This window comes from Saccopteryx leptura, chromosome 3, assembly GCF_036850995.1.
Source record: "Saccopteryx leptura isolate mSacLep1 chromosome 3, mSacLep1_pri_phased_curated, whole genome shotgun sequence".
NCBI lineage: Eukaryota > Metazoa > Chordata > Mammalia > Chiroptera > Emballonuridae > Saccopteryx > Saccopteryx leptura.
Genome location: NC_089505.1, coordinates 333702464 through 333727870, shown reverse-complemented (window position 1 = coordinate 333727870; position 25407 = coordinate 333702464). Strand labels below are relative to the sequence as shown.

General features: G+C 36.9%; 1 protein-coding gene across 1 annotated transcript in view; it reads right to left on the bottom strand.

Annotated features, from left to right (window-relative positions):
* Nucleotides 1–893: 893 nt before the first annotated feature.
* CPQ (carboxypeptidase Q) overlaps nucleotides 894–25407 on the bottom strand; it is a 576439-nt gene continuing 551925 nt past the window's right edge. Inside the window, exon 8 of the mRNA XM_066379181.1 lies at nucleotides 894–1402. Coding sequence (XP_066235278.1) covers nucleotides 1239–1402 — 164 coding nt within the window. The 3' untranslated portion in view covers nucleotides 894–1238. The remainder of the gene's footprint in view (nucleotides 1403–25407) is intronic.

Sequence of the window (25407 nt, the reverse complement as noted above, 5' to 3'; positions counted from 1 at the left end):
CATATTAGGGCACTTGATATTCAGTTACATGTATAGTAGTAGACCAACATACATGTTAGGTCACAAGTCTTGCATGATTTATTCTGGTATTTGTTTTTCTTCACTTTTTTCCCCTAGTGTTTTAGTTTAGATAATTTTTGACCTATTTTCAAGTTCATTGATTCTTTCCTTGATGTTTTTCAGTCTGCTGATAATCAACAAGGGTGTTCTTCATCTGTGATGTTGTATTTTTCATTTTAACATTTGCATATGACTTTATTTCAAACTTTTAATTTCTGTTAAAAATATTTTTATGTATATTGTCCATTTTCCCTGCTAGCTCTTTAACATATTAATCATAGTTATGTTAATATCTAACTCTGACAGTTCCAACATCTGAGTTATTTCTTAGTCTAGTTCTCTTCCTTGCTTCAACTCTTGACAAGAAGTTTATTTATTTATTTGCATTTTTTGTGTGTCTTGTAATTTTTTTAATTAAATACTGGGCATTGTGAGTGGAAGAATACAGAGATTGTTCCCAGACTGGATTTGAATTAATATTTTTGCTGTATAGGATGCTGCAAATATTGTTTAGACTCTAAACCTCAATACTTTTATCAGAAAACTGTGAATAAGTTCCAACCTCATTAAATACTGTGTGAAATATATGACACAAAAAGATGATAGTATGATCATTTATCTGATGATAGACTCTCACACTCATCTTTAATAAGACAATGGGTTTATATATACTTCTTTTCCCCTAAATGATGTTTTTTCTCTTAATTAAAATATTCATATATTTTAACAAAAATATAAAAATTAGAAAACCAAATACCTCCATACATTCAATTAAGACCATATCATAACTGTGTGTTCCTCTAAATCTTCAATAAATAATATAAAACAAAAAATTAGTGTCACTGTATTTGATTTAATATTCATAAATACACATATATAAATCAGAGGCCATCCAAAGATCTCTTTAGTATCCCACTTTCAAAGTAGTAACAATATTTTTTACAGGTGGTAAAAAAAAAATTGCCTCCAATGTGGTTCCTATCATATGTTGATTTTAATTGGGGGTGAAATTCATTTCTTATTCTAGAAAAAGAAAGTATCATTAAAGATGATAATAGTATGAAAGTGTGTTTTAAAAATGAATCAAATATAATTGTTAGGTGAAGAGGGGCTTCCTGAAGCTGAAGACCCAGAATTCCTGGTTAGAAAGGGCTAAAATGCCTCCTCTCTTGTTCTTGCTAGAATCTGGGCAGCATTTCTTCCATGTCTGCAACGACGTAAGAGACAACAGCCCAAACAGCGGCAGCAACATTCATCTGCTTTGGATCCATGATAGTCATAGTGTCTCCATGGGAATGATGGAAGGAGAAATATTTATATAAGTCATCAAGTAGACTGGCTCCTGGGGAGAAAAGAGAAAAAATTTTAGTAAAGATGATGGCGATGGAGTAGGCAATCATACCAACTTTCAACTCCCAGAACCAAAGTGGATTACAACTTAATTTTAAGAACCATCATCTGGAAAAACCAATTTTGAACTAAAGAATTGCAGAGAGGGCTGCCCAGCTCCTCAGAGTGAACGGCAGTCCGGAGAGACTTGCGTGGTGGGATGAGAGTTTAGTGGAGAGGGGAGGGACCTGGGCCCTAAGAACAAAGCCCCATCCTGCTTCCCCAGAGCCTAAAAGAGGTGTATGGACAGTATTTAGTTGTGAAACAAGTCAGGATACAGTATGTGAGAAAGAGACAGATTTCTCAGACCCAGTATTCTTCTTAAAGGGGTCACACATAAAACCTCTTTCACAACCACCCACCTGGGGCTCCGGGGAATGGGAAGAGAGGAGAGGACTGGAGTGGCAGGAAGAGAGTATAATCTAGGAAGCCCAGGGAGAAACACTTTCAGGAATAGCCACTCTAACCCCTAGGCTGAGTCACTCCCCAAATTTGAAGATAATATTTCCCCTGGAACCAGCAATACCTGCAAAGGGAAGCAGGACACCAGCCAAACAAGCTCTCCCACAGCACTCAAAGCAGAGCTGCTTACAAGGAGGGAGCTTTCAGGACTACAGTATGGAGTGTTAGGGTCTGACTTGCAGCACCCCCACCTACACGGCTGAGGGCTTGCTGGAAGGCAGGAGGCAGTGGGATGCAGAACCACAGTTCTGTCAGTGGGGGTGGAAGACCAGAAACAGGCGTAGACCCACCTCTGAGCAAAGGTGCTCACCCCTGGCCTTGGTGCGAAGTCTTGTGGCCCATGTGTGCAGTATGCAACCCCACCCGCAGAGGTGGGGTGAAGGCCAAGACTGGCTGAGGCTTGTAGAGCTGGGCACATGAGCACAGCCCCTCCCATGGAGGAGAGATGGAAACTGCAGTGACCACTGCAGCAGGCCACTGCCAGTAACATCCATACCCCAATGCCCTAGGCAGCAGCAGCAGAGGGACCATACCTAGAGAACACAGAGGCAACACCCATTGGACTCCAGTGGACAAACCCTTCTTATACACAGACAAAATGGGCAGGCAGAGAAATGCAACCCAATTGAATCAAGAGAAATACCCAGAAAAGGACCTGAATGAGTCAAATATAACCAAATTACTGGATGCAGAGTTTAAAATAATGATTGTTAGGATGGTCAAAAAGCTTAGAACAACAATAGATGGTCAGTACAAACACCTAAATAAAGAGAGAGCAAATATAAAAAAGGGAATTGTAATAATAAAAAGGAATCAGTCAGAAATGACAAATACAATATCAGCAATGAAGACCATAATGGAAGGATTTAAAAGCAGGATGGATGAAGCTGAGAATCGAATCAGCAAGTTAGAGGACAAGATAAACAAAGGCATGGAAGCTGAGCAGAAAAAAGAAAAGAAATTCAAAATGTCTGAGGAAACTCTCAGAGAACTCTGTGACAACATGTAGAGAAATAACATATGCATCATAGGGGTTCCTGAAGAAGAAGAAAAAGAACAAGGATTGAAACGTTGTTCAGTAAAATATAGCTGAAAACTTCCCTAAATTGAGGCAGGAAAAAATCACATGCTCAAGAAGCACAGAGAACTCCATTAAAGAGAAACCAAAAAAAAATCTACACCAAGACACATCATAATTAAAATACCAAAGCTAAGTGATAAAGAGAAAATAGTAAAAACTGCTAGAGAAAAAAAAGGCTATCACCTACAAAGGAGCACACGTAAGGATGGCATCTGACTTCTCAACAGAAACACTTGTGTCCAGAAAGGAATGGCAAGATATATTCAAAGTAATGCAGACCAAGCACCTACAACCAAGACTACTTTATCCAGCAAGACTATCATTTAAAATTGAAGGAGAAATAAAAAGCCTCCCAGACAAAAAAAAACCTCAAGGAATTTCACTACAACCAAACCAATGCTGCAAGAAATGCTAAGGGGCCTGTTGTAAACAGATCAATAGGAAAAGAATATAACAAAAGAGGAATACAGCTTTAAAGAATAAAATGACAATAAACAACTATATATCAATAATAACCTTAAATGTAAATGGATTAAATGATCCAATCAAAAGACATAGGGTAGCTGTGTGGATAAGAAAACAGGACCCTTACATATGCTGTCTACAAGAGACACACCTTATAACAAAAGATGCACATTGACTAAAGGTAAAAGGATGGAAAAAAAATATTTTATGCAAATGGAAATGAAACAAAAGCTGGGGTAGCAATACTTATATCAGACAAAATGGACTGTAAAACAAAGGCTATAGTAAGAGATAAAGAAAGACACTACATAATAATAAAGGGAGCAATCCAACAGGAAGATATAACTGTTATAAATATCTATACACCTAATATAGGAGCACCTAAATATATAAAGCAGACTTTGATGGATATAAAGGGAGAGATCAACAGCAATACTATAATAGTAGGGGATTTCAATACCCCACTAACATCATTAGATAGATCCTCAAGAAAGAAAATTAACAAAGAAACAGCAGACTTAAAGGACATACTAGATCAACTCAATTTAATACATATTTTCAGAACCTTTCACCCTAAAGCAGCAGAATATACATTCTTTTCAAGTGCTTATGGTATATTCTCTAAAATACACCACATGTTAGGGCAGAAAAGCGGTCTCAATAAATTTAAGAAAATTGAAATCATATTAAGCATTTTCTCTGATCACAATAGCATGAAACTAGAGATCAACCACAACAAAAAACTGATAAACACTTAGAAACTAAATAGCATATTATTAAATAAAAAATGGGTTAACAATGAGATCACAGAAGAAATAAAAAAATTCCTAGAAATGAATGATAATAAGCATATATCAACTCAAAATTTATGGGATACAGCACAAGTAGTCCTGAGAGGGAAGTTCATAGCATTACAGGCATACCTTAAGAAGCTAGAAAAAGCTCAAATAAACAACTTAACCCTGCATCAAAAAGAACAAGAAAAAGAACAGCAAGTAAGGACAGGGGTAGTAGAAGGAAGGAAATCATAAAGATCAGAACAGAAATAAATGACATAGAGGCTAAAGAAACAATACAGAGGATCAATGAAATCAGGAGCTCATTTTCTGAAAAGGTAAACAAGATTGATGAACTGTTAACTAGACTCACCAAGAAAAAAGAGAGAGGACTCAAATAAATTAAATTAGAAATGAGAGTGGAGAAATAACAACTGACACAACAGAAATACGAAATATTGTAAGAAAATACTATGAAGAAGTGAATGCCAAAAAACTAGACAACCTAGATGAAATGGACAAATTCCTTGAAACATATAATCTTCCAAAAATCAATCTGGAAGAATCAGAAAACCTAAACAGACCAATTACAACAAATGAGATTGAAACAGTTATCAAAAAACTACCAACAATGAAAAGTCCTAAGCCTGATGGCTTTACAAGTGAATTCTACCAAATATTGAAAGAAGAACTAACTCTTATCCTTCTCAAGCTGTTTCAAAAAATTGAAGAGGAAGGAAGACTTCCAAGCTACTTTTATGAGGTGAGCATAATTCTGACTTCAAAACCAGGCAATATAACACAAAGAAAGAAAGTTATAGGCCAATATCCCTGATGAATATAGATGCTAAAATCCTCAACAAAATATTAGCAAACCAGATCCAGCAATATATGAAAAAAATCTTACACCGTGATCAAGTGAGATTTATTCTGGGGAGGCAAGGCTGGTACAATATTCTCAAATCAATCAATGTGATTCATCACATAAACAAAAGGAAGGAGAAAAACCACATGATAATTTCAATAGATGCAGAAAAAGCATTTGATAAAATCCAGCACCCATTCATGATCAAAACTCTCAGCAAAGTGGGAATACAGGGCACATACCTCAATATGATAAAGGCCATCTATGACAAACCCACAGCCAATGTCATACTCAATGGGCTAAAATTAAAAGCAATCCCTTTAAGATCAGGAACAAGGCAGGGGTGCCTCCTTTCACCAGTCTTTTTCAGCATAGTTCTGGAAGTCCTAGCCACAGCAATCAGGCAAGAAGAAGAAATAAAAGGCATCCAAATTGGGAAAGAAGAAGTAAAACTATTATTACTTGCAGATGATATGATATTGTGTAAAAAAACCCATAAAGTCTCAGTCAAAAAACTACTGGACCAGATAAATGAATTCAGCAAGGTGGCAGGATGTAAAATTAATACTCAGAAATCAGAGGCATTTTTATACACCAACAATGAACTATCAGCAAGTGAAATTAAGGAAACAATCTCCTTCACTATCGCAACCAAAAAAATTAAGTACCAAGGATTAAATTTAATCTAGGAGATTAAATATTTGTACTCAGAAAATTACTAAACATTGATAAAAGAAATAAAGGAAAATACAAAGAAGTGGAAGCATATACCGTGCTCATGGTTAGGGAGAATAAACATAATTAAAATGTCTATATTACCCCAAGCAATTTATAAATTCAGTGCAATACCAATTAAAATACCAATGACATACTTCAAAGTCATAGAATACATATTTCAAAAATTTATATGGAATCAACAAAAGAACACAAATAGCCTCAGCAATCTTGAAAAGGAAGAATAAAGTGAGAGGTATCACTCATCCTGATATCAAATTATACTACAAGGCCATTGTACTCAAAACAACCTGGTACTGGCATAAGAACAGGCATATAGATCAATGGAACAGAACAGAGAACCCAGAAATAAACCCACACCTTTATGGACAACTGATATTTGACAAAGGAGGTAAGAGCATACAATGAAGTAAAGACAGCCTCTTCAACAAATTGTGTTGGGAAAATTGGATATCTACCTGCAAAAAAATGAAACTAGACCACCAACTTACACCATTCACAAAAATAAACTCAAAATGGATAAAAGACTTAAATGTAAGCCATGAAATTATAAGCATCTTAGAAGAAAACATAGGCAGTAAACTCTCTGACATCTCTCGCAGCAATATATATATTTGCCAATTTATCTCCACGGGCAAATGGAATAAAAGACAGAATAAAGAAATGGGACTATATCAAACTGAAAAGCTTTTGCACAGCTAAAGACAATAAGAACAGAATAAAAAGACAAACTACACAATGGGAGAACATATTTGACAATATGTCTGATAAGGGTTTAATAACCAAAATTTATAAATAACTTGTAAAACTCATAACCAGGAAGACAAGCAATCCAATCAAAAATGGGCTTAAGAAATTAAAAAAAAATGGGCAAAAGAAATGAATAGACACTTCTCCAAAGAAGACATACATATGGCGAATAGGCATATGAAAAATTACTCAGCATCACTAATCATTAAAGAAATGCAGATTAAAATCACAATGAGATATCACCTCACACCAGTCAAATGGCACGCTCGTCAACAAAACAACACAGAATAAGTGCTGGCAACAATGTGGAGAAAAGGGAACCCTCCTGCACTGCTGGTGAGAATGCAGACTGGTGTAGCCACTATGGAAAACAGTATGGAGATTCCTCAAAAATTTAAAAATTGAACTGCCTTTTGACCCAGCTATCCCACTTTTAGGAATATAACCTAAGAACACCATAGCAGTGTTCCAAAAGGAGAAATGCACCCCCATGTTTATGGTAGCATTGTTCACAACAGTGAAGATCTGGAAACAGCCCAAGTGTCTATCAGCGGATGAGTGGATTAAAAAGATTTGGTACATATATATTATGGAATACTACTCAGCCATAAGAAATGATGACATCGGATCATTTACAACAATGTGGATGGACCTTGATAACAGTATATTGAGTGAAATAAGTAAATCAGAAAAAACTAAGAACTTTATGATTCCATACATAGATGGGACATAAAAATGAAACTCAGAGACATGTACAAGAGTGTGGTGGTTATGGGGGGAGGTGAGGGAGGGGGAGAGGAGGGATACAAAGTAAACCAGATAGAAGGGAAGGAAGACAATTTGACTTTTGGTGATGGGAATACAACATAATCAAATGTCAAAATAACCTGGAGATGTTTTCTCTGAACATATGTACCCTGATTTATCAATGTCACCCCATTAAAGTTAATAATAAAATAAAAATATTCTTAGTGAAGGACACTCGTGAAGAATTTTTGACAAAAACTGTTGAATAGCTACTCAGAAACTACTACCTTTCCTTTCTGCTTAATTCTTGCCTGCTCCTTCTATTTAGGCCACAGTGGCAAAATATTTCCCCAGGCTCTCTTGCAGCAATAAACAGTCATGTGGTACCATTTTGACTACTAGTATATGAATGGAAGGCTATGGGAAAGTTCTAGGAAAATGTTTACTGACAAAAGAGTCAGGCAAATACCCTACTAATACATGAAAGGTAGATGAGAAGTTTGAAGCTGCATGAGATAAAAGACCCACACACACTAAAAATGGCCAAGTAGAAAGCCAGAGGAGCCTGGGATATAGAAAATATTGCTAATCCAAGGACCAAGCTTTGCATTCCCTATTTCTGGACTTCCTGCAAAGTGAAGGGAAATAAACATTTATACTTTGTTTAAGGAACTGATACCAATGTCTTCATATATATAGAAAAAAGGTATATTTTTTATATCTGCAAGATGCAAATTATATACCTTCCTGGACACAGAAGAAGGTCAACATTCCTTGACTCAAGTTTTCCATCTGAAATGATTCATTTACTTCCTGTGAAGCTCCCTGGCAACCTGTAAGGGCAACAGCAAAAGTCTAGGCCCTACTTGAAAGCTTTATTTCTCACTCTAGTGAAGCTTTCTTTTCTCTAGTATCAACCATGGAGCAGAGCCTCAAGGAATCTTTGTTGTCTCATATTCATCCTTCAGAACCTACTGTCCCCAGTTTAGCGATTTAAATTGTAGTTCTTTAGTTTCTGATGTTGTTTGTTTATTTATTCATTTATTTGTTTCTTGTTTTATTATGGAAAATACCATACATACTTAAGATTGCAGAGATTTAAATGTATATTATAAAGGGAGATAATATTAAAAATATACATATGTGCACAATTCGATGTAAGAATGATATTATCAGTACCTGTGAAGCCTATTTTATGAACCCATGTTCACCCCTGGGCCTCCCTTCTCACTGCTTATAGATACTTTCTTCCTTCTAGAGGTCACTATCCTTTTGTGGTTCTATGTTTTATATATATGTAAAATTGTTTAATATTGTCTGCTTTTGAAATATATTCTTAGAGATATATTTCTGTGACTTGCTTTTTCTGCTCAATCATATATAAAATATATCTATGTTATTTTGTATACCTTTAGTATTTTCTTTTTTTTATTGCTGTACATTATCTCATTGTATTTATTTACTGATTTGCCTAGCAGTGGGCTTTTAAAATGTTTCCAATTTTCTGCTATTATATGCTGCTATCAGCATTCTCTGGCATCTAAATATAAGACTAGAATTGCTGGGTTATATAGTATGTGTGTGTTTAATTTTATCATGCAATTTCAAAATGTTTTCCTTTGTAAATTATACTTTCAGTCAATATATGTGTCTCCCATGTTTCACATTCCTTCTAGCACTTGGTATTATCAAGCTAATTTTTGCTACTCTGTTGGGTGTGAAATATCATATTATGGCTTTTATTTTAATTTTTAAAATTATTAATGAGATTGGGTATGTTTTAATCTATTTGTTTTTGGTCATTTATGTTTTCTCTTTTGTGAACTGTCTATACTTTTGCCCACTTTTCAATTGATTTGTTAGTCTTTTCTTATTCATTTGTAGGAGTTTTTGACATATTTTCAATATTTATCTTTTGCTAGTATTAAGTTTGCATATCCATAATTTTCCAGTTTGTGGCTCTTTTTACTGATTGGTGAATAGATATATTTTGGTGAATAGATGTTCTCACTTTTAATGTGGTGAAATTTATGAATCTTTTCCTTTAGTATTTTTTTTTCTATCTTGTTTTAAAAAATTCTTTTACCCTAATATTATAACAATATTCCATGATATACAGAAACATTATTTATTTATTTATTTATTTAATTTTTCCATTGATTTGAGAAAGAGAGAAAGAGATGAGAAAGACAGAGGGAGATAGAGAGAGAAAGAGAGAAAGAGAGAAGCATCAACTCATTGTTCCACTTGGTTGTACACTCATTGAGTGCTTTTCATATGTGCCTTGACGAGGGATCAAACTTGTGACCTTAGTGCTCCAGGACAATGTTTTGATCCATCCAGCCAGGGCATGTACTGAAACTTTTAAGGTTTAGCTTTTCATTTTTAAGTTCTTCAACCATTTAAAATTGGAATTGATTTTTGTGTATGGTAGGCTTTATTTTATTTTTCATTGTCCCAGCAAAATTTACTGACTTAGTACATCTTTTTTCTCCACTGATCAATTTTCTAATATATCAAGTTTCTTTATATGTGTGGGTGTATTTTCAGGCATTAAAATTCAGTTCCATTGGTCTATTAGCATTTGCTGTGGCAATACCATAGCATCCTGTTTACTGCTGTTTTCTGATCTTTGCTTTCCAGCAAGGCATGTTTCCTTCGTTTCTTCTCTTCCTTCTTTATCAGAAGTGTCATACTATTCTTGACCATTTAATCTGCCAGATAATGTTTAGAATCATTTTAATATTACAAAAGTACTTTTGAATCATGATGGGAATTGTGTTTATCTATATATCGATTTTGGGAAAATTAACATCTTTAATTAGGATAGTGAATTCGTATTTATGAAAAATGAGGTGTTTCTATTTATGTCTTTTATAATGTCTCTAAAATTTTGTAACAAAGTTTTGCATAGCTTTTGTTACTTTCCTCCATGGTTTCTACTTTTTTTTTTTTTTCCACTTTTTATTTTTATTTTTTTATTTTTTATTTTTTTTATATAATTTTATTTTTTTAATGGGGTGACATCAATAAATCAGGATACATATATTCAAAGATAACAAGTCCAGGTTATCTTGTCGTTCAATTATGTTGCATACCCACCACCCAAAGTCAGATCGTCCTCTGTCACCTTCTATCTTGTTTTCTTTGTGCCCCTCCCCACCCCCTATCCCTCTCCCATTCCCCCCTCCCCCCCGTAACCACCACACTCTTATAAATGTCTCTTAGTTTCACTATTATGTCCCACCTACGTATGGAATAATACAGTTCCTGTTTTTTTCTGATTTACTTATTTCGCTTCGTATCATGTTATCAAGATCCCACCATTTTGCTGTAAATGTTCCGATGTCATCATTTCTTATGGCTGAGTAGTATTCCATAGTGTATATGTGCCACATCTTCTTTATCCAGTCATCTATTGATGGGCTTTTTGGTTGTTTCCATGTCCTGGCCACTATGAACAATGCTGCAATAAACATGGGGCTGCATGTGTCTTTACGTATCAATGTTTCTGAGTTTTTGGGATATATACCCAGTAGAGGGATTGCTGGGTCATAAGGTAGTTCTATTTTCAGTTTTTTGAGGAACCACCATACTTTCTTCCATAATGGTTGTACTACTTTACATTCCCACCAACAGTGTATGAGGGTTCCTTTTTCTCCACAGCCTCTCCAACATTTGCTGTTACCTGACTTGCTAATAACAGCTAATCGAACAGGTGTGAGGTGGTATCTCATTGCCGTTTTGATTTGCATTTCTCTAATAGCTAAAGAAGATGAGCATCTTTTCATATATCTATTGGCCATTTGTATTTCTTCCTGGGAGAAGTGTCTATTCATATCCTCTTCCCATTTTTTTATTGGATTGTTTGTTTGTTTGTTGTTGAGTTTTATGAGTTCTTTGTATATTTTGGATATTAGGCCCTTATCTGAGCTGTCGTTTGAAAAAATCATTTCCCATTTAGTTGGCTTTCTGTTTATTTTGTTATCAGTTTCTCTTGCTGAGCAAAAACTTCTTAGTCTGATGTAGTCCCATTCATTAATTTTTGCCTTCACTTCCCTTGCCATTGGAGTCAAATTCATAAAATGCTCTTTAAAACCCAGGTCCCTGAGTTGAGTACCTATGTCTTCTTCTATGTACTTAATTGTTTCAGGTCTTATGTTTAGATCTTTGATCCATTTTGAGTTAATTTTTGTACAGGGGGAGAGACTGTAGTCCAGTTTCATTCTTTTGCATGTGGCTTTCCAGTTTTCCCAGCACCATTTATTGAAGAGGCTTTCTTTTCTCCATTGTGTGTTGTTGGCCCCTTTATCAAAAATTATTTGACTATATATATGTGGTTTTATTTCTGGACTTTCTATTCTGTTCCATTGGTCTGAGTGTCTATTTTTCTGCCAATACCATGCTGTTTTGATTGTCGTGGCCCTATAATAGAGTTTGAAGTCAGGTATTGAAATGCCCCCAGCTTCATTCTTTTTCTTTAGGATTGCTTTGGCTATTCGGGGTTTTTTATAGTTCCATATAAATCTGATGATTTTTTGCTCTATTTCTTTAAAAAATGTCATTGGAAGTTTGATGGGAATTGCATTAAATTTGTATATTGCTTTGGGTAATATAGCCATCTTGATTATATTTATTCTTCCTAGCCAAGAACAAGGTATATTCTTCCATCTAATTATATCTTTTTCGATTTCCCTTAACAATGGTTTATAGTTTTCATTATATAAGTCCTTTACATTCTTTGTTATGTTTATTCCTAAGTATTTTATTTTTTTTGTTGCAATCGTGAAGGGGATTATTCTTTTGAGTTCCTTCTCAGTTGTTTCATTGTTGGCATATAGAAAGGCTATTGACTTCTGTATGTTAATTTTGTATCCTGTGACCTTACTGTATTGGCTTATTGTTTCTAGTAGTCTTTTTGTGGATTCTTTGGGGTTTTCGATGTATAGTATCATATCATCTGCAAAAAGTGATACCTTTACTTCTTCTTTTCCGATATGGATGCCTTTTATTTCTTTGTCTTGTCTGATTGCTCTGGCTAGAACCTCTAGTACCACATTAAATAAGAGTGGAGAGAGTGGACAACCCTGTCTTGTTCCTGATTTAAGGGGGAAAGCCTTCAGTTTAGTGCCATTTAATATGATGTTAGCTGATGGTTTATTCTACTTTTTTTGATAACTGTAAATAATGCATTTAAAAATTTTTCACTTTTTGTTTGTAGTATCAAAGATAGCTCTGATTCATAAAGTGGAAAGTGTTTCTTTATCTTCTTGCGCTCTGGAATAGCTTGTATGGGACTAGAACGATTCATTTCCTGGTTATTTTGTAGAACTCCTTACAAGACCATCTAAGTTTGACATTTTTTTTTTTTTGTATTTTTCTGAAGCTGGAAACAGAGAGAGACAGTCAGACAGACTCCCGCATGTGTCCGACCGGGATCCACCCGGCACGCCCACCAGGGGGCGATTCTCTGCCCCTCCCGGGCGTCGCTCTGTCACGACCAGAGCCACTCTAGCGCCTGGAGCAGAGGCCAAGGACCCATCCCCAGCGCCTGGGTCATCTTTGCTCCAATGGAGCCTTGGATGCGGGAGAGGAAGAGAGAAACAGAGAGGAAGGAGAGGGGGAGGGGTGGAGAAGCGGACGGGTGCTTCTCCTGTGTGCCCTGGCCAGGAATCGAACCCGGGACTTCTGCACGCCAGGCCAACACTCTACCACTGAGCCAACCGGCCAGGGCCTAAGTTTGACATTTTCTTTATGGTAAAAATTTTAACTAATGAATCACTATCTTTCCTCATTATTGGGTGATTTAAATTTTGTATTTCTTCTTAATTTTGGGAGTTATATATTCCTAAGAATTTGTGAGCTTTGCCCAAATATTCAAAATAATTATCATAAAGTGATCAATTATATGTTGTTTTTATTTTTTTATGTTTGCAGAATCTATAAGGATGCCCTTTTTCCTCATTCCTGATATTGGTTATTGGTGCCTTTTCTCTTTTTTTGTTTATCAATCCTGCCAGCAGCTGTTCAGTTGCATTAGTCTTTTTTTTTTTTTTTAATTCTCAGAGAGCCTATGGCTACAAATTATTACTAAACTCTTTTTTTAAGATTTTGTTTATTTTTTATTATTTATTCATTTCAGAGAGGAGAGAGAGAGAGAGAGAGAGAGAGAGAGAGAGAGAGAAGGGGGAGGAGTAGGAAGCATCAACTCCCATATGTGCCTTGACCAGGCAAGCCCAGGGTTTTGAACCAGCGACCTCAGTGTTCCAGGTTGACGCTTTATCCACTGTGCCACCACAGGTCAGGCTGCATTAGTCTTTTGAACAACAACAAAAAGATAATATTTTCTTGATGCTTTCTATTGTATAGTAGTTTTTCTATCATTGATTTCTACTTTTATTTCTATTATTTTCTTCCTTCTTCTTTCTTGGGTTTATTTGTTTTTCTTATTCTAACTTCTTGAGTTGAAGTCTCAGTTTATTACATTGTAGACTTTCTTTGTCTCTAACAAAAGGTAAGTCTTACTTTTGATATGGCTTTACTATCTATATCCCACCAGTTCATATGAATATTTTTATAATTTAGTTCTAAATATTATTACTAAGTCTTACCTTGATTTTTCCTTCAATTCATGTGTTAGAATGTGTTTTTTAATTTTTAAAAGTATGGGGTCACCGTAGGTATTTTTTTCATTATTAATTTTTAATTTAACTGTTAGAGAATGTGGGCTGTACAATATAGATTCTTTGACTATTGTTTAGATTTTCTCTATGGGCTTTTGTATGATCCATTTTTATAAATGTTCCATGTGTTGAAAAGAATGTGTTTGCAGTATATTGCATTTGTCCATTGGATCAAGCTTATTAATTGTGTTCTTCAAATGCTTACTGATTTATTATCTATTTGATCTATCAAATTTTGAAAGAGATGGGTGAAAATACCCCTCTGTGATTTTGGGAATAATAATTTTTCTTATAGTTCTGACAATTTCTTTTTTATATACTTCAAAGTTATGCTATTAGGAGCACACATATTTAGAATTACATCTTCCTGGTAAATTGAATATTTTTATTAATATGTAGTCATCTTCATCTGTAGTAATGCTTTTGGTCTTAAAGTTTAGTTTTTCATGATATTCAATATAGCCAGTCCTGTGTCCTTTTGCAGAAGATTAACTTAGTATGACTTTACCCATCGTTTTAATTGAAGTCTTCCTCTGTCCTTATGTTTTTAAGGGTTTCTCTAACAAACAGTTTAAAATTAAAGTTTAAAACTCCAGTCTAAAAATCTTTGATTTTTAACTGCAGAGTATAAATCATTTATGTAGATTGTGACTATTGTTTAAATGTTTAATTTATACAATCTTAGTATTTGCTTTCCATTTGTCCGTTTTGTTTTTTACCTTTCTTGTCTTCTTCTATTTGATTCTTTTTCCTCCTCTCATTTCTTTTCTTATTCACACTCTACCAGTTTTGAAGTTATATACATCGTTTCAATTCTGTCAATAGAAACTTTAGAAATCAAAGCTCTCATATTCATCTTAATAAATTTAAAGTTAATCAGTATCTTATATAAGGACACTAGGGTTCCATGTTTTGTTTCCTGTCCCACATGCCCTCACTGGTTTATTAAAACCCACACTCTAGAAAAACAAATATTGTTTGAGACCATCAAACAAATACTAGGCTCCAGAATTTTCTTACCCCTATAGATTCTCACTTTATCATTTTTCACCTCTAAGGAATTCCTTTACTTTGCCTCCTGCTAAACATAGATTACAGAAAAAGAGATACTGTTTTATCTACAATTATTTTGGGGGTAAGAAATGTACCTGTAAACTTCTGATCTGCCACATTGCCAGAGCTCTCTTCTCCCAATCTTTTATTTCCTACCTTGTGGATTAGACACTTCATTGTTCCTGAGCCTTTTGTTACTTCATGATGCTATCTAAGTTTTCCCTACCCCAACCCAAGGTTTTTGAAAATCGTGGCAAGGTTTTTCCCCTACCTATCTCTCTAAACTCCTTGCTCTGGAGAGCAAGAGTATTTGTAGTAAACAAAACACTACAAGAATGTAACTTGGAGAGTTTAATGAAAGGGTAATTTACAGAGTGGTCAGGGTTAAATAAGACCAATAAGCAGTGGGGGATTCAGCCGGTTTATACCAGTTCAGCAGAACCAATACTTAATTTTTTGAGTTTGGCAAAACAGTTGTTAAAATAGCACTTGTCATCAGGATTCTCTACGGTGGGCACCTGGGCAGCAGCCCAATATGAAAATCACAAATTTACATTCCTTACTCTTGTTTAATGTTCATCTGCACAACAGTGTATTCTAAGTGTTCATAGTAATGTTAATTCTGTCCATAGGTAAAAAAAAAATTGATGAAACTATGCTTGTAATATTTATTTATTCACTTCATAAAACTCATTATACCTTTGATAAAATACTAAATTTTAATTCCCTTGCATTTGTTACTTCAGTAAAACAAACACATAATGTAAAAAGTGCCAGACAACCAGGGGGTGACAAGCTGTCATTGGAAATATCTGAAATATCAGTTTTATTGTTTTTTGTCAGGTATTATTTAATATTTTTTCATTGATACTTTAAAACTCTTGCTTATAAAATAATCTAGTTTTGTAAAACCCCCCCTTTTTTTTTTCTTTTTTTTTTTTTTGTATTTTTCTGAAGCTGGAAACAGGGAGAGACAGTCAGACAGACTCCCGCATGCGCCCGACCGGGATCCACCCGGCACGCCCACCAGGGGCGACGCTCTGCCCACCAGGGGGCGATGCTCTGCCCCTCCGGGGCATCACTCTGTCGTGACCAGAGCCACTCTAGCGCCTGGGGCAGAGGCCAAGGAGCCATCCCCAACGCCCGGGCCATCTTTGCTCCAATGGAGCCTTGGCTGCGGGAGGGGAAGAGAGAGACAGAGAGGAAGGAGAGGGGGAGGGGTGGAGAAGCAAATGGGCGCTTCTCCTGTGTGCCCTGGCCGGGAATCGAACCCGGGACTTCTGCACGCCAAGCCGAGCCAACCGGCCATGGCCTGTATACCACTTTTATTGTTCTTATTTAGGTATTAAATGCATGAAATAATAAACTACCTTTCAGAATATCGTTTTTTTATACTTAAAATGGTCAGTAGGGTAGAGAACCAGTTGTTAATTTTTTTTTTTTTTTGTATTTTTCTGAAGCTGGAAATGGGGAGAGACAGTCAGACAGACTCCCGCATGCGCCCGACCGGGATCCACCCGGCACGCCCACCAGGGGCGAAGCTCTGCCCACCAGGGGGTGATGCTCTGCCCCTCCAGGGCGTCGCTCTGCCGCGACCAGAGCCACTCTAGCACCTGGGGCAGAGGCCAAGGAGCCATCCCCAGGGCCTGGGCCCTCTTTGCTCCAATGGAGCCTTGGCTGCGGGAGGGGAAGAGAGAGACAGAGAGGAAGGGGGGGGTGGAGAAGCAAATGGGCGCTTCTCCTATGTGCCCTGGCTGGAAATCGAACCCGGGTCCCCCGCATGCCAGGCCGATGCTCTACCGCTGAGCCAACCGGCCAGGGCCCAGTTGTTAAATTATTTGAAGCCCACCACGGCCAATAAGGGCTGATGAAATGAGTGCCCCAGGGATAGCAACAGTCTTTACCACTAGCATGTCTAAAAGGGAGAAGAAGAAAACAGCTATAACTGCAGTTATAGCTGTAGACAAGGGTCACCAGAGGAGCCGTGGTGTCTATAGAAGCCAGGAAATCATTCCCCTGCTGTGCCTCCCACATTTTATGGGGTCTGCCCTTGGCCAAACCCAAATCATAAGCCAGAGGGCATGTGTGACTTGTTAATGCAGTCCATAACAGTTAGCATCCAGGGGCACAGTATCTCACAGAGAAAGGCAAGGAATGATAGAAAGCAGTAGTAGAGCATATCCAGCACAAGCACTTGGGATGGCAACAGACACAGATGGGGCACAGACATTCTAGGTGAATAGCTTATGTGAGCATGTTGAGTGATGTAGGGGGTAACTTGGGTTAATTATTTGCAGGTAAAGTTGGTAACCAACTATAGAAGATACTAAATATAAAGCTAAAAATAGACTAAATATTTATAAATGGGAAATCATGGGGGCCCAATGGGAAGGAATGTGGGGAGACGGGAACTTCTCCTTAGGAAAATGTCCAGAAAAATGTGGATGATCACAGAGGTGAGGAGAGAGCTGGGGAAGATATTCTGGGGGACAGGTAATAAAGACCTGGGCCAAACGATAACATTCCAGCCTCTGAAATTCTCAGAAAACACATGGATGGAGGCAACCAAACTTCCCAGTGGAAAGGCCAGAAGTCCATATTAAAACCAGAAGAGTCTTTATGCTATGAGTTCCCCACACACCAACAGGAGACAAATCTGGGTGTTTATTTTGATAGTAGCTGGAAGCATTTAAACAGAAACCATGACCTTTTAGAACTAGTTGAAGTTGGTGGGGAGCATATGCTTTTGTATCCCAGAGAGTCTCAGGGGATATAAAATTCATATACAAGTTAAGCTCAAAACCAAGGAGTTTAAAGGATAGAAGTCACAATGGGTAGATAGTTGGAAGATGAATCAGAATTGTGGAAATCAAGAGACAGAAAAGGACATTTAATCCCAGCAGACACAATGTGGTTCACTTGGGGCTGTTTTCTTCCCATCTCAAGCATCTTAAAGACACTGCCTGTGGCTGACAGAAAAGGCTCCAAATTCCATACTGAAAAAAATAGAGGCAAGAAATAGAATGTGCATGCCCCGGTCAGGCCTCTGAAAATTCCCTTTCTGTCTCTGACTGAAAGAACTTTACTGCCAGATGGGTGGAAATTTGGCTGCCTGCCTTTTAGAGTTAGTGATTTAAGGAAGGCATTTCCTTAGAGAACGTCTAAGTTCCCATGAACATTTTACAAAACTAAAACAACTCCAGAAAATCTGACATCACCAATGAGAATGCTGATAACCACAAGAGATATACGGGTGGGCCTGTTAGCTGTTTTGCAGCATTGTCTCTGCAATTCCAAGGAGACATTTTATCAGTGACAGCTCCTGATCTAAAAGACCAGCACTGAGGGAAAGCCTGAATTTCAATCTCTGAGCACCTGACATCTGGAGTGGGGGGAATGTTAACTATCCTATCTCTAGGTGTAAGTTGCACAGTGTGTTTTGACAGGTATATGAGCTCTGAACAGGGAATCATCAAATGCTTTTTAGAAATAGAAAGCTGGCAAGAAGGAGCCTGCTCTGAAGGCCCAAATTCACCCCCTTGAAACAAAGTAGAGCATTATTAAGACAGTTCGTTGTTAGAAAATTATTTCTAAGGAAGGTTTAGAATGTAAGGATGTAAAGACAATATCCTTAGTATGTCAGCCAGGGAGAAGTTGAACCTAGGCAAGGAGATACAGCTGAGAGAACACAGGGGTTACAGTCACATAGGCCTAGATTCAAATTCACACTCTTCTACTAAATAACAGGGGGGACTTTGGGCAAGTTATAGAGAGCTATTTAGTTTAGTTTCCTTACTCATGAAAACAGGGCTAATAATACCCACCTCTCAAGATGCTCATGAAGATTAGTAGGCACTCAATTACGTACTTTATTACAGATGTTATATAACCATGAGGATGGTCAGTTAAATATGACTTAAAGGATTTAAAATTCTAATTTAACAAATCAAAGTTATGATGATTATTCTCAAAGATGGGACAGTTGAACTGTGAAATCTATTCCGTGTGACCCCATTTTGACCCTTGTTGGGATTATTTTTCTTTCTCCTCCTTCTCTTCCCCTTTCTTTCCTCTACTCTCTAAATCTTTTTTGTAAACATTCATCTCAGAAAATATTTTCCAGCTGTGTGACTGGGTGACGATGGTCCAATGAATATTGTAAGAAATATCCAACATGCCCCATACTGTTCTCAGCAGATTCCAATCTTCACAGAGACATCCCAGTAATGGCTGTTCTGTGTGGGATATAGGAACAAGATTGAATTCCTGCTAATTCCTGGAGAGATGGGTGGGTAAATACACAAAAGTTTCTCACAGCCCCCCTGCTATTGTAGTTTGACTCATTCATATAATCAGTGGGTTTTCATGTACACAAATTAAGCAATTTGTGTTATGTGAAGTTCTTGGAAGACATCTGAAAGATTTAAAAGTTTACATTAAAGCCTGTTATTTCAGTGCATACATTGGCTGCTGCAATATTGCATAAAGAATGCACTTACAGGCAAGCAGCTGTGTAAAATCCATTTCTCCTTTATAAACATGTCTTGAACAGTCTGGGTGTGCAGTTTAATTGCAATGGAATGTATTACAGACATTGCCCTGATCATAATAATTGTGGAGTTAGAGGAGAACATTATGGTCTTAACTTACACCCTGCAAGAAAACCCAGTCTCCCTAAAATCTACAAAATATAAAAATACATTTAAAATTTAATTAAAATTATTATTTCTTTCAGTAATATTATCAAATAAAAACCATCATTACCAAAACAATTAAAAAATCAATTCTTGGAATTTGTAGACATTTAATTTCTCTTTTCAAAAGGGGGAATTTTATCCCTACTGGATTAAATCTAATTGAACATGTGCATGAGAAGCAGTTAATAGTTTCATAACCCATAGCTCTCCAGAAGAGAAAGCAACTTATAGGAAGGAAAGGAAAAAGCAATAAAATGAAGAAAAGGACAGGACAGGAAAGAGAATGGAAAACATCCTTGATGAAGATGCCATGAAAAATATTTTAATTTTAATTTCTAAACTCTTAACCTGCCCAAGAATCTCCAAGCCTATGCTAAAAAATTTTCATGTGTGCCACTGAGCCCCTTAAACTTTTATCTCTTTGGAAAACTTGGAGAAGTTGCTGGGATAATTTTGACTACATAGTTTCGGTCAACACAATATTCTTGGAGGACCTCCAGTTCACATGTACCTCAATCTCTGTAATAATGATTCATCTTTCCATAAAGCTAAAGAAATGTATGGCAGTAGTAAGACAAAATAATCACTGCTATGTGAAGTTGATACTAGACCAGGGGTCTCAAACTCGCGGCCCACGGGCCGCATGCGGCCCACCGAACAATTTTGTGCGGCCCGCAGACTAATGCACGAAGTTCAAGAAGTGTTGCATAACAGTTGCCTTTTGTAGACCTAGTGTGGCCTGCCTAACAGCTGTGATCTTGCTCTTTGGCCCACATGCTGAGTTGAGTTTGAGACCCCTGTTAACTAGACTCTCCAAATGTGGAATAAAAAAAGTATTATTTGTTTAATGTTTCCTGTGTGCCTACGGCTTTAGAGATTATTTCATTTAATTGAGAAAGTGGTTATGTAGCATTAACAAATGAAAAATAGATTTAAGTAACTTTTCTAAAGTTGTACAGTAGGAAGTAGTAGAGATAGGATTCAAACCCAGGTGTCTTAGATCTAAAAACCATGCTCCTAATCAGTTTTTTGCTCTCTCATTGTCACATCCCAGGACATCTGTAATGACTTTTCCCACAGTGGAAAACATTTGCATGACTCAGTGGTCCCCATCCTCATTTTTACATCATGATGAGGAAATAGAAATCTGAGTTGCAGGTATCTTGGGCAGTGAAACAGAGTGAAGACTTGATATATTCACACAGCGGGCTCAGACAGCCTGAGATTACCTATAGGAAGATGAATAGCAGAGTTTCACCTGACACCAGGTCTCCACCACGGGCTGGTCTATACTCTGTAAGGACAGACAATCCTCCTGTGAGTTACTGGCTATTCTATATAAAACACATTCCTCTCTATGTTCACTCTGTATCAGCCTTATCCTGCTTTTTTTTCCCCATAAAACTTCCTACTAAATAAAACTATTTATTCTTGTAAATGGTTTTATTACTTTCTACTTATCTTTCCCATTAAACATAAGCCCTATAAAAGCAGAGACTTGGTCACCCCAATCCCCAATGCATAGCACATAGTAGATGCTCTATAAATATTTGTTGAATAAATGAAAAAGTTAAATATCTAATGGGATAAAAGCTAAGATGAACATTGGCTTTATCCTCCCTCTCTACAGCGACCTCTGGTAAATAAATCCTACTTTCTGGGGATCCTATTCTGTGCTCTTGCCTTGGAGAATGACAAGTAGGTTCTTGTCACACAAAAAAACATGGGATATATTATATACAAGATAGATGTAAATGTTACCTTTCACCACTGTTATGGAAATTATCCACAACTTGAAAATAAGGCATAAAGGTGGGCAGCACATCCTTTCAATGTCATTCAGAGGCAGAGTCCCCTCAAGGATAGTCTAGGAGAATGTATTTAGATTGACTCACAGCTTACTATTGATTGAAGGTTCCAGATTTAGTGAAGTAAAATGTGAACTCATAGATTTTACTAGGCTAATAGAGATGAAAATGATTTCTGTCCCATGGAACAGATATTCCCAAAAGTTAGCTTACTGTCCTCTGAGACATTAACCAGTTTTATCTAACCTAGCAATCCTATTTTAGTATTTCTTTATTAAATCACATAAACTTAACTTCTCAAATGTTCCATAAATTGATGTGAATGTCTGACTCCATCATTTATTAATAATTTAATCATGTGATATGTGTTTATTTTATATTTGCATAAAAATCATGATTTTTACCTTTTAAAAAGTTAAATTTTAATATCACCTACCTACAAACCTTAAAAGAACAATTCCATTCATGTTTCCATTCAAAAGTTAAGGACTCACAAAGTCATCCCTCTATGATTTTATCTATGCCCTAATAAGCAAGAGCACTGAGCAAACTGGTTACCACCTTGAGGGCTAGATTTCTGTCTTCTCCTTGTATGGTGATAGATGTTCTCCAAATATAAGGAGGATTCTTGGGTAGGGGGAGAATAAATATAACTTGTATACACACACCTATATACATATAAATGTTATGTATATGTATCTATATGTATATATAGAAAACATTTATATGTCTGTGTCTCTGTGTGTATAATATTAGACTTGTCCTCACCACCTACTCTAATATTCTTCTTTCTCTCCTGACTTGATTCACACCTTCCACATGTAAGTGATGATTTTATGTTTTAGAAAATTGTAATTTAACATCATCTGTATAAACCTTAAAAGAATAATCACATTCATGTGTAATAAGGCTCTTATCTTTGTGTACATAATTTCATGTGTGAGTATGTGTATTCCTAACTTTATATAGAGCTATTATTACCTTTTGCAACAACATGGATGGACCTGAAAATTATTATGTTAAGTGAAATAAGCCAGGCAGAGAAAGAAAAATATCATATGACCTCACTCATTTGAGGAATCCAAGGAACAATGTGAACTGAGGAACGGTATTAAACCTGAAGGGAAGGAGGGAGGGAACTGTTGGGAGGGAGGTAAGGGAGATGTTGAGGGGATTACAGGGGGGGATGCATTTGGGGAGACACTAGAATCTGTGTAAACACAATAAATAAATAAATAAATAAATAAATAAATAAATAAATAAATAAATAAATAAAAGAAACACCACAACTCCCTCCTTCTACCTGTTTTTGAAACAGAAACTGATATTGACACTTTTTCTGAGAGGGGTAATTTTGAATCTTACTTATTTTTATATATCAGTCTCAATTTATTATTCTCCCTGTGCCATATGGAACTTGTAGCCCACTCTTCTTTCACAGCCTGATGTCAATAAAGTTCCCACCTGTCTGAGTCAGTGTGACTCCTTGTCAATGCCTTTCTACAGTTCTCTCCATACCTGAGGGGGGACGCTCACTAGAAAACATGACTAAAAATTGTGTCTGACAGAGCACACTGTGAAAATATTCAATGTATATGGGTCTTTATTATTATTTTTTTAGAATTTAAAAGAAATTTTGTTTAGAAAATTAAATTAAATTTAATGGGGCGACATTGATCAATAAGAGTACATAGATTTCAGGTAAATATTTCTATAGCATTTGAACTGTTAATTGTTTTGGGCCCATCACCCACACCCCTCCTCCTGATATTCATTTCACTTTTCTTTGTCTATGAGTCTCAGTTTTAAATCCCACCTATGTGTGAAATCATATAGTTCTTAGCTTTTCCTGATTTACTTATTTCACTCAGTATAATGTTCTGAAGGTCCATTCATATTGTCATAAATGGCGATATATAATCATGTCTTATGACTGAGTAGTATTCCATTGTATATATGTACCATGTCTTCTTTATCCTATCCTCTAATACACCAAAGTGCATATGGTCTTTGACTTGAAAAGATTCTAAAGACTGCAGTATGGAGTTTATAATAAAATCCTTAAAGTCATCATGGTCTTTATATAATTGTATGTAAAGTGACAGATTTTAATATCTGGCTACAGTTACAGAAAGGTTACAAAGCTTTTGTGCAGTGGAAGGCATGTGTTAGTAGATATAAACCTCCCATTCTTTTGGCAAACAGAGACAAAGGAATGCACAAGTTGGACATATTGCATGGTCAGGCTGTTCTATACCTACTTCCCATACCAAATAGTGATAATTCTGCCAGACTAGTTGGCAGAAGTATTGCAGAGATACCTGGGTGACATGGTCAAGCTGGAGTCCCAATTTTGTCACCCACTGTTAAATGATTATACAATAGTTTTGTTGGCCAACTGGTTGATAGGAATATTCATAAGAAAGTTAACAAGGGAGACTCTATGAACTCTTGACCAGTGATTCTCACTTCCACATGTCCTGGCTAATGGATTTATATTATTCAATGTTGATTATTAAACACTTAAGCACATAGTTCATAGGGAAAAAAATAGATCACGGCTTTTGTAAGAGGAAGCGTTGGCTGTTTTTTTAAATCTTTATAATGTTTACAAGGGTCAAAAAAATGTTGTAAGCAAGGAGAAGAAGGGTACAGTAACTATTCAGAGAAACCTTATTTAAACTATACCAACATCCAAAAAAGTTCAGTTGCTGTGGAATTGAAGGGAATGCTTTGCTCTGGATTAGAAACTAGATGGTATGAGACAATCATAAACAATAGGTATTTCTCTACAAGGCGGTCCACCTGAGCTTGTGTGTCACTTGGATGGTCTTGAGAACCTGCAAAGGCTCTTCTAGTTACATCATGCATCTCCAGTATGTCCCCAATATGCAGAACTGGTTAAAACTATCCCTTAGAAAGGGATCTAGGCCCTGGCCGGTTGGCTCAGTGGTAGAGCGTCGGCCTGGCATGCAGGAGTCCCGGGTTCGATTCCCGGCCAGGGCACACAGGAGAAGCGCCCATCTGCTTCTCCACCCCTCCCCCTCTCCTTCCTCTCTGTCTCTCTCTTCCCCTCCCGCAGCGAGGCTCCATTGGAGCAAAGATGGCCCAGGCGCTGGGGATGGCTCCTTGGCCTCTGCCCCAGGCGCTAGAGTGGCTCTGGTAGCAGCAGAGCAACCCCCCCCCCTCCAGAGGGGCAGAGCATCGCCCCCTGGTGGGCAGAGCGTCACCCCCTGGTGGGCAGAGCGTCGCCCCTGATGGGCGTGCCGGGTGGATCCCGGTGGGGCGCATGCGGGAGTCTGTTTGACTGTCTCTCCCCGTTTCCAGCTTCAGAAAAAAAAAAAAAAAGGGATCTAGTATAAATTTATAGCTGATTAAGCTACACTGGGTTACATATTAAAATGAGACTATTTTGAGGGGGTGCATGCAACCATTTTAGGTCATGGAAAGGTGGGCATGGAAGCTCTCTATAAAATGTCTCTGGGGGCCATTTTTAATAGTAGAATTATGCACTGGATAGTTCAAGAGTATGCACTGATGTGGGCTTTTTTCATTTCTGAATACCTTAGTGTCAAGGTCACAAGAAGATATACCACAGAAAATAGGAAATAAATATATTAAAGAAATTTTACTACTAAAATAATCCTATCTAAAATGATACAATATTAAAACTATAATAAAATTTAAGTACTAAAGAATAGCATATATTATATCTAGAAGCCAGAGATATGGTGTACTGTGAATCAATGCAGAGGCAGCTCAGGCCAATGAAGAAAATTGATCTGGGAGTAAGAGCCTTCTGAATTCTTGTCTGTTTTCCATATTTGTTTATGTGT